Source organism: Antrostomus carolinensis, unplaced genomic scaffold, assembly GCF_000700745.2.
Source record: "Antrostomus carolinensis isolate BGI_N321 unplaced genomic scaffold, ASM70074v2 scaffold29189, whole genome shotgun sequence".
Taxonomy (NCBI): Eukaryota; Metazoa; Chordata; class Aves; order Caprimulgiformes; family Caprimulgidae; genus Antrostomus; species Antrostomus carolinensis.
This window is the reverse complement of record NW_010338353.1, coordinates 1-9,436: the sequence shown is the minus strand read 5'-3', so window position 1 is coordinate 9,436 and position 9,436 is coordinate 1. Positions and strand designations below refer to the sequence as shown.

At 38.0% G+C, this 9,436-nt stretch overlaps 1 protein-coding gene across 1 annotated transcript; it reads right to left on the bottom strand.

Moving 5' to 3' along the window:
- Positions 1-7,361: 7,361 nt before the first annotated feature.
- LOC104530796 (BTB/POZ domain-containing protein 6) lies at positions 7,362-9,430 on the bottom strand. The gene is made up of 3 exons (XM_010175489.1): positions 9,404-9,430; positions 8,988-9,106; positions 7,362-8,753 (listed from the first exon to the last, which is right to left on the bottom strand). Exons 2-3 carry the CDS (start codon positions 9,068-9,070, stop codon positions 7,721-7,723), a joined length of 1,116 nt encoding a protein of 371 aa, XP_010173791.1. The 5' UTR covers positions 9,071-9,106; positions 9,404-9,430; the 3' UTR covers positions 7,362-7,720.
- Positions 9,431-9,436: the final 6 nt, after the last annotated feature.

Below are 9,436 nucleotides of genomic sequence, written 5' to 3'. Positions count from 1 at the left end.
ACCTCCCGAGATCTATTCCAGCCTGAACTATACTACAGTTCTAGATGAGGGAGGGGGATGTACAAGAAGTGAAAATCAGTAACTGGTACCTACTTGGTCTAGTTCTCCTTCAGTCTCTCTTCCACTTCAAAACACAACTCTCATCCCCTATTTTTCTTTCCAGTTTGTCTAGTCAAGTAGCAGTACTTTCTTGTCCAGAAGGATTTTTATTGTGAGTTATTTTTGTACACTTATCTGGTTTTATTTATTTTTTTGAAAGGCAGCATTGGCCTCCCTGATTCCTCTGTGCTTGTTGCAAATTACTCTCTGACTTTCTTGCATAGATGGTATGATAATGGTTTACTGCACAGCTGTGGTGTTGGAGGAAGAATGCTAGGGCTACTGCATACGTGATTAGTGAAAGTAGACTCTCCCTTCAGAGTCCCCATACTAAAGTCAGTGCTTTAAAGCCTAACATGAGAGGAAGCTGCTTAATTTTGATTTGTGTCTCTTTTTGACATGCAGTCTGACAAGCTGAGTTCGCTACTTGTTTGTAGCTTTATGTTTTGTCTTTCAATGCTAAATGTAATATTCTGGTTGCAATATGCATCAAAAAAAATCCAAAGTTTCAGTTTATTGTGTGGATCAGGGCAAAATAAGAGTATTTTTGAAAGACTGTAATCATTTGCTTCAGTTTTTAATACCCTTTGTTCATTAAAGTTATTAACATGTTGACTGCATTTGCCTTTATTGCCCCTATGCAAATTGCTATGTTGATTGAGTTAATTTAAACAACCTGGTTGGGACCTTCAGGCATTACTATACTAGAAATGTTAATAATGAATCAAATAACCACAGGTGCCTCTTTCCCCAGCAACAGACACTCTCCTTAAAAACTCATTTGCTTTTCATGCTTGCTTAATTATTTAGGCAAGCAGCCATGGATGTTTCACAGTGTGAATTCTCATCGCTTTCCAACTGCCCCGTCTTTGTCTTTCTAAAAGACAGAGGACCTTAACCACCATCACCATTTGCAATATTTTTCCAGAATGACACACCATGGTCTTGAAAAGCCTTTTTGGAAATTGCTTGTAGTGAAAGAGTATTGATTTATAAATTTATGAAACTTATGGTCAAGCAAAAACTTTCATTCAATGCTTGCAGCTTTATTTTTTGCTACTGTCCAAAAGGTAAAGTGACTTGGTAACTGTATGAATGGGAGAGTTTAAAATTCTACAAGGTGTTAGACTGATGAACAGCTGAATTCCCATGTCACTAGAAAGGAGGTATTTGTTGTTATTTTTAAAAGTGGAAGTGTATTGGTATTTGTGAACACATGAGGCATGATGTGAAAGCAAGAGGAAATTATAAAAGGATGAGAGTCCCTATGGAAGTGTCCCTTTGAAAGCAGCATCTGATGACTGACAGATGTGAAATGAAAAGGCTGGGTCTCCAAAAAATAGCGTGAAGGGCAAAGAGTATAACAAGTAGAAGGATCTTTCTATAAAGATGTAACTGAAAAATTGCAAGTCCTTCTCCAAATGCCCCTTTAAACTAATATAAAGTCTTCTGTAACAAGAGCAGAAGTTAACTATTGGTAAAGGACATCTTATGGAATCTTTAAGTTTTCTGTAAAAACTTAGGGGTAGAAACATTGTAGTGTGTCTTGGGTTTTTTTTTGTTGGTTTTTTTCCCCCTCCAGTGCCTTGGTCAGCACTTACGTTTTGTTTGTAAATTTATTCCTTTACATGTGAACAGAATGTAAAATAATACAATAAAAACCATCAGGGTATGCAGACATTTTAAAATATTCTGAGAGGTGGACACCATGCTCTGTATTAGGTATCGATGTTCAAACCTAGTGATTGCATCAAGTTTAAGAAATGTTAATATCTGATAAGAATACACAAAGGGAGAGCTCAAGTCTTATGGAAGTCTGTGAAACAATTGTTACACGTTTGACAACTCTGGGGAGAGTTTGGGGAAATACTTTTTTTTCAGTATGATCTTTTAAATTACAAAGAGGGAAAAGAGGCTGACGTGATAAGCTTTAAAGCTGCACCAATTCAAGTCTAAGCCAGGACATCCTTTTAGAAGGCCATTTTTGTTTATTCACCATTCTAAGGACTCATGTGAAATCAGGTTTTGTGAATGCAAATGTCATATGATTCTAAATTTGGAGTGTGTTAAGCTTTTGATGGATTGGAGTATATGAATTTTTAGAAGTTCTTAATGAAAAAAGAACTAGAAGTTAAAGTAGGCCTCTAAATTAATTCTCTTAATTTTCTAAGCTTAATGGAGTGCAAAAAATATACAAATGATGAGAGTAAAGAGACTCCACCTACATGCCTATTATTTATCTATCGTATCTGTCACAGGATGTATAATAGTTGCAATTAGTGACAGTGGCATACAATTTTAGTGAAGGGCCTTCTTCCACTAAAATCTATAATCAGAAGTTCTTAAATAGCATATTTCAGCAGTTCAGTGCCATGACAGCTTTCTGTGTGAGCTTTATGCCATCTTTAATTTCCCATTTACAAGAAGTGCCCAGAACCTGTGAATATCTGGTAACTTTTAAAGATGAGAAGTGTATTGTTTGGGAGGGCCTGAAGTCTCTTTTCCTACTGATTTGCCATGAAAAATGGAAGCAATGAGATATTGCTGATTCTTTGTGTGACTTTACCCTGGCATTAATAACGCAGGAGCTTCATGAGGAAAACAATGTAGAGCATGTAACCGCTGTACATTATGTTTTCTTTCTAAATAGGTAGTAGCCAGAAACTGCAAAGAAATGCACTTGTGATCAAAAGAAATAAATTCCCTGATGTACCATTTCTATTTGAATTTATTATTTTGTGTAAATACTCTGCCTACACCTTGAAGTTGGTAATAAAACACTGATGATGTGAGTGAAGTGGAAAAGCAGGTTAGATTTAAGTACGTTATTTCTCAAATAGACCATGGATCCAAAGACTTTTAGTTAGACCAAGGAGAGAAAGATAAAAAACACTCATCAAGCAATTTTATTATACATTGTCTTTGCTTTAGATTTAATTCCGCATCTACTTTGGTTGTTAGAAGTTCACTAAAAACCCTGCTTCTTTATGCCTCTTCATGTTTATTTGTGCTTTGATGATTGCATTTATGGAAAGTTTGCTTGGGAGGAGTTTCTTAGAAAGTGACATGGTTTGATGGAGACAAACATCAAGTGTTTGGATGTCATGACAAAAAAAGCCAGAGAGAGAAATACTTGTTTGAATTTGAGGGGCTTTTTTTCTAGACTAAAATGAAAGAACTAGATGAGTTTGTGAAACCCCTGATGGAAACATCATATATGCTTGGCTCCACTGAAGTAACTATTGATTAGAGCAGTGAAAGTGTCCCTGCAAAACAGATTCTAAGTGATGAGGTTTAAGATTTATAATAACTTGGTCAGCCAGCTTAGAAGGCTGAAACTACAGCCAACCCCAAACTCTTTATGTTAATATTTCTTAGACAAAAGGTCAAAACAAGCCATTCCAAACTTACGGTGAACCTAGAGCATCTGAAGCCAACTGAAACACTGCAGATCTGTTGCTGTAGTAATGTCTGTTCTATCTCTGTGGCTCATGAAAGTCACATCCTCTCAACTCCTGTATGGATTGCCAAATTCAGTAGGTGCTTGTTTTTCTGTATAAAATTTGATGGCTTAGTTCCTAAGAATGATCCTTCTTATTCAAAAGGTATATTTTGTTCACTTACTTCGCATAGAATAGTATTTCTATGTTGTCTGGTACTTCAGGAAAAAAAGAGTGGTAAATTCCAAGACTATACTTTTGTATCTTCTAGACCAGCCCGAGCATTGGTCAGACTGGGAATGGAGGATATTGAATACTTTCCACTAAATACAGAATGAATTACCATCATATGTACACTTGATTGAGCAGTCACTTTCAGGATACATGATCATTCTGAGGATTTCTTTGAAGTTCACTTAAAAAAAAAAAAAATTGAGAAAAACACATATTAAGAACATTTTTCCATAACAAAAAAAATTGAAGTGCTATGTGAAACTGTGTCAGTATTTTTTTTCTTTGTTTAAAAATATATATTTATTTTTGCTAGCTTGGTAGAAGCACCTATATACTTGGGAGGAAAGCTTGTTTTTAAATTAATGTTGGTAAAGCTCTTTTGTGAAACTGGAAGAGAATATACTTAGTAACAGGATTTTTTTATTTCCATAGGCTTGTACCATAATCAACAACTCAGTTGTCAATAATTGACTGCTTAGTAAACACCTTCACTCTCCTGGCATAGGAAAGTGAGGGGCAGTTCTGTTACATAAAAGCAACAGAATATATACTATCCTAAAATAAATTTTTTAAAAAATCTATTTGTTTGCAGTGTAGGAGGATGAAGTTTTTTTCTACTGACTTTAAGCTTTGTATGTGCCTTGGGCGAGCAAGGTGTTCATGGAGCTTCGTGGGAATGTTTGGGGCTGATTGGGAATTGAAGTATATCCTGCCTTTCTTGCTGACCACAAAAACACATCTTACCATAGTGAAAGAAAACTTCCTCAGACTTTTAAAAAACAAATGTAGTTGCCTATGCTATAAATTGCAAATCAGAGTAACTCCTCCCCTCAGTTTACATCCTCCTGAGTGCAGGAGTGAAGGAAGGGAGGGGAGCAGGGCTCTGTTCCTGGATCCTTAGCAGATTTGGTGTGGTTTGGGTTTTTCTGAATTTATTTATCCTTTTTTTTTTTTTCCCTTTTTTTTTTTTTTTTTTTTTTTTTTTAAAGTAGGATGATCTGGGGCAATGTCCAAACAGTAAGAAATGACAAATAACCCGTGGGGCATGTAGCACCACTCCTTGCTTTGGTGGAAAAGTTTGGTGTGTGCTTGTGCAATACTTAATTATCCCACTTCACATGATCATGCAGAGCTGAAATTTGCACTAACTTGTGAGTATTTGCTCAGGTCTTGTTAAGTAACAAGATAAATGACACTTTATAGATACTGATATTATACTAAAGTCTACTTAATGCTTTCAGATGTTAGGTGACAACTGAAAAATTGCCCAAGTACTATGGTGCAACACTGAGCCCACTGAAGAACGTGATGAACAACGTTTTGTAATTTTTTCAGTATAAATTAGGCTTGATTTACAGTTCTAATTTGGGCAGCTTTTGACAAGCACTAAGTATTATTCTATACCTATGAATATATAGCTTGTATTAGTTCAATTGAATTTTTTTTTTAAAGCAAATTGTTTAAGATTTTAAAAGTTGGGTTGTTTTGTTTTTTTTTTTTTTTCCATAGAAATGTTCTATTAAAAACATTGGTGGTTTAAGACTGAAATAATGTTTTTTTGTCTTTATAGGTGAATGTTTATGTGCTGGGAAAAACATTCCTTCTGTTGGCCAGAGAACTCTGCATAAATGCTCCAGCCATAGGTATTTTTTTTGAGTTGACTTTTATTTGGGTGTATTTTCTGCATAGTTACTGGACAAAAATACGTATGTATGTGTCTATATATACATAGTATTGTGTGCTAAATACCAAAGTGGCAACTTAAAATGAAGCTGGAATCAATCCAGGCAGAAGAGCATTGCTGACTATGAGAGCCTGTTCACCTTAAGAGTTTTTTGAGAGCTAGAAGCTATTTTCTTTTACAAATAATTTTGTTGCTTTTTCTGGGAGTAGAGTTTAGGCTATTCTAAGACAATGGGCTGATGTATAATAAATTTGTGTTAGTCTACAAGCCCACACAGGCCTGTCACACTTCAGTTCCACAGAGATGCAACATTTGATAAATATTTGCCAGATTTACTGTCTGTCCATCAGCTGTAGCTGAGGAGTTCAGCACTTGCAATACAAGTGGCTTGATGGAAAACGAGGAGCAACTTTTTCCAAGCTTGCAAATAACTTTTTTAATTAGTAAGTCATCACCAAAATTGTAACACAGTAATAGGAAGGTGGATTTTAACCTGTTAAAGGGTAAAAAAGCTGTTGTCTAGGCTGTAGCTTTTAAGCCAAGGGAATTCATGTCAATTCCAGTTAAAAGAGTGCATTTACAGAGAGGTCTTGTGACTGTTATGCACCTCTATGGAGGAATTTTCTTCTTGTATCTTATATACCCACTCCTCCCACTCTCCCCAATCTAAACTGGGAGAATCAGATGCCTCTGTGTTCAAGAACAACACATGCACACCCCTTCAGATGTCCTCAGCTGGGCACATGACTGCGTGCCTTTGCAGCAAGAGAACCAGCAGCTCACACATAGAGCATCCTCATAATGGCACCCGGATAGCATGTGGCAGTGCACAGCTATTGGCCATCGTGGTGTGCTGGCTTTGTTAGCATAGCTTGGTGTCTGCTAAAAAGTTCTTGTTTTCAATAATTCAGCTGCCTTCTTTTTCATTACTTTTTTTCAGAGGTAGAATTTGTATTGCAGCTTAGTTTCCATGTGGAAATTAATGCAGCTTAGGAAAAGGCAAATGGAAAACCCTTCTAAATTAAATGTAAAGGTTCTTGTTATGCATGGAAAAATTTTTAGTTTAGGCTGCTCTTTGAGTATTCTTTCCAAGGTCATTATGAGAAGAGAGATTTTAAAAAAAAAGTCTTTCTCATTGTCTTATCTACAATGATTGTCAGACACTTGAGGAAAATGCCTACTTTTATCACTTTGAGAAAAGTGGAGGCTGCTAGCTCTATAAAATGACTGCTGATAGTGGATGGTAGGGACTGTGGTTTTTAGAAAAAAATAGAGATCCAGCAGCTTTTGTTTAAGATGGCTTATTTCTGATTAGTAATTCTGAGAGAACTTAAAGACCATATTGCAAGCTCTAATGTCTGCTCCTAAATGTGAGGATGGGATGTATATTTAGATAGTGGCTGCCAGTATTACAGCTCTGGGATAAATCTGTGATAAAGCCTGTCAATGCATTAAGCTTCATCTGTATGACTTGATTCTGGCTGTTCAAATTGGGTGCAGTTTGGCAGGTGCAAGTGTCAGTGTTGCTGTTTGCTGGGTAGGCTGGAGCTTAACACAGATGATGTGTGTGAATGGGCAGTAGAAGCTTTCAAATATAACCACAGGATTACTCTGATCAACCTTGATTACACTCATGGTTTGTTTATCTTCAGTTTAAGCAACACACAAGAAATACTGAGCCTTTTTCCACAGATATCAGCTCCCTTTTTTGTGAAGGAAAAGAAAGGCTGCTGATGGATAGTCTCAGTTACTAGGCAAAGGAACCTTCGTATGTGCAGTGATAGCTAATGCCCTGGGTAAGTGCACACAGGGGACAGACAACAGTATTGTCACCCCTGTTAACTGTACTGTAGATGAATTAACAGACAGAAGCTGTAAGAGCAGCAATGATCAAGTACACAGGATTTAGGGCAAGTAAAAATGTTTTATATTTCACAGATTTGTAAACTGCTCTAGTTTAGAACATTCTGTTTAAGTCAGCTGCAGTCTCAAAGTTAGTTATCTATATACAAAATAAATGCACAGTACGTGCGAAATTTTTAACATTTTTCTGCTTGTTGCAGTCTTATAATTAAGTCAAATAGCTTATGAATAAATAAAATAAGATTAAATTCGAGAGCATTCCTTCACTTATTTGTATAGCCTGATGTAGCAGATAGGTAAGTAGCGTAACATTCCATACTGCTGCAGAGTTTGTAGTAAAACTGAACAATCCCTTGATGTGCATCATTGCAGTACTGGAATACAATCAAGGTGAAATGCATCATGCATAGAAAATGAGCTCAGGTATTTGTCCTCCTTGTACTCCGGTGCCATTAGTACTGTCCGAGGAGCACTGGAACTGGAACGTCACTTTCCCGCACTGCACTTCAGTCATTCCCTCTTGCCCAAAGTAACTGAGTTCGTTACCGTCGAGAATAGCACTTACATTGTAAAACGTGTCTTGTTCAACCTGCACAGGGTGTTCAAACCACACAGAGAAAGTGTTACTGGAGCCGTCGGAGGTAAACTTTGTCAGATTTTGAGCAAGGACAACTCCTAAGCGTTTCAGTTCGATTTTGACACTGTATTCAGCTTTGCCGCAGCTCGACCCATACAATCCCAGTCCTGCTATAAATATCCGTTTGTCTACGGCAAACTGAATACTGTCACACCGCCCTCGGTACCTCCACTGATTGCTGCGATATGCAGACGACTGAAACCGGTGGCATCGCTGAGGTACAAGTCCTTTTCTTTTTGTCAGTGGAAACTCTAGTTTGGGTTTATTTGTGGCTGTGTACCATAGGAATATGTTGTGAGTTTCCTCAAGGGTGAGGATGTCGGACTGGGCAGCTCCGTTGGCAAACTCTTCCAAAGTCATGGTTGGAATCCGCACCAAGTACAAAGCTTTTCCTAATACATTCCTCTTGTTGCGCGGCGTAACAGGCAGGCCTTGCCTTTTGCATTCAGCCTCTGCCCAGTTGAGAACAGCCTCAAAAACGACCACTTCCTTGGTGTTGAGGGCCTCCCGGGTGACAATGATCTCGAGTGTTTGTTGATCTATCTCACAGAAGCCCTCTGACTTCAGTGCCATTTCTGCTTGAGCATCAATCACTTCCCAGCAGCGCTGCGTCAGCTCTGGCTCCTCGAAGAGCCTGCTCTGAGACAGCAGGACACAAGCGTTCTTTGCTTCTAAACTGGTCTCCAGAAAATTGACGCAAGCCTTTGCTAGGGCCGGCACAATGTACTTCTTGGCAGCGTACAGCGTAGCCAGAACTGTGTCAGCTTCCAGGTCTATTTCATCACTATACATGTATCTAAATGGGGGGAAAAAAAATTAGTTTCTCTAAGAAAAAAAATAAAAAAATACAGTCTGTGAAAGATTGATCTATAGTCATCTTTGCTGGCAGTGAACTTAACATTCAGTATTTGTCAGCACGTTAAGTAAACAGTACTAAGTGCGTATTGCACAATGCCAATTAGGAGATGTATATTTTATAAGCTACTTTGATTCTGTCCACGTAATTAGCAGACTTGTAGTGGCCACTTACTTTAATAGGATTAGAAAGGCTGCAGGTTCCACATCTGGTATATGGATTTCAGATTTGACCTCTGCGAGATCGCCATAAAACATAGCATAGAAGACAGAGCTACCAACTGCCAAAACATACTGGAAAAGAAAGAGAGAGAGAGAGAAACCTCAGTATTACGTATCGGTGATAGCTGAGCGTGCTGGCTTTCCATAAGAGCTACGCTTAGGGAAAGTTAAAAGCTGCAGAGGAGGCAGAGGGCTGCCTTAGACTGCTCCCTTTAATTGCAGTGTATGTGAATTACTTCTGGGATTAGAAGAGAGCCGTAATTAGGGGGGGGATGAAGCAAAAAGAGAAAGGAACCTAGTTGTATGTAAGGCAGGGGAGAAGGCGATATGCGCAGCAGCATTAAAAAGCCAAAAATTATCTGCACAAACCTTATGGGCAGGAACTTTCTTGGACGCCCCCGG

What these genes read in the sequence shown, in the direction of transcription:
- LOC104530796 (XM_010175489.1), bottom strand. Translation starts at nt 9,070, where the DNA reads ATGTTTTATGGCGATCTCGCAGAGGTCAAATCTGAAATCCATATACCA. An exon ending in GCCTTTCTAATCCTATTAAA is followed by an intron (nt 8,754 to 8,987) that starts GTAAGTGGCCAC and finishes CCCCCCATTTAG; the next exon opens with ATACATGTATAGTGATGAAA.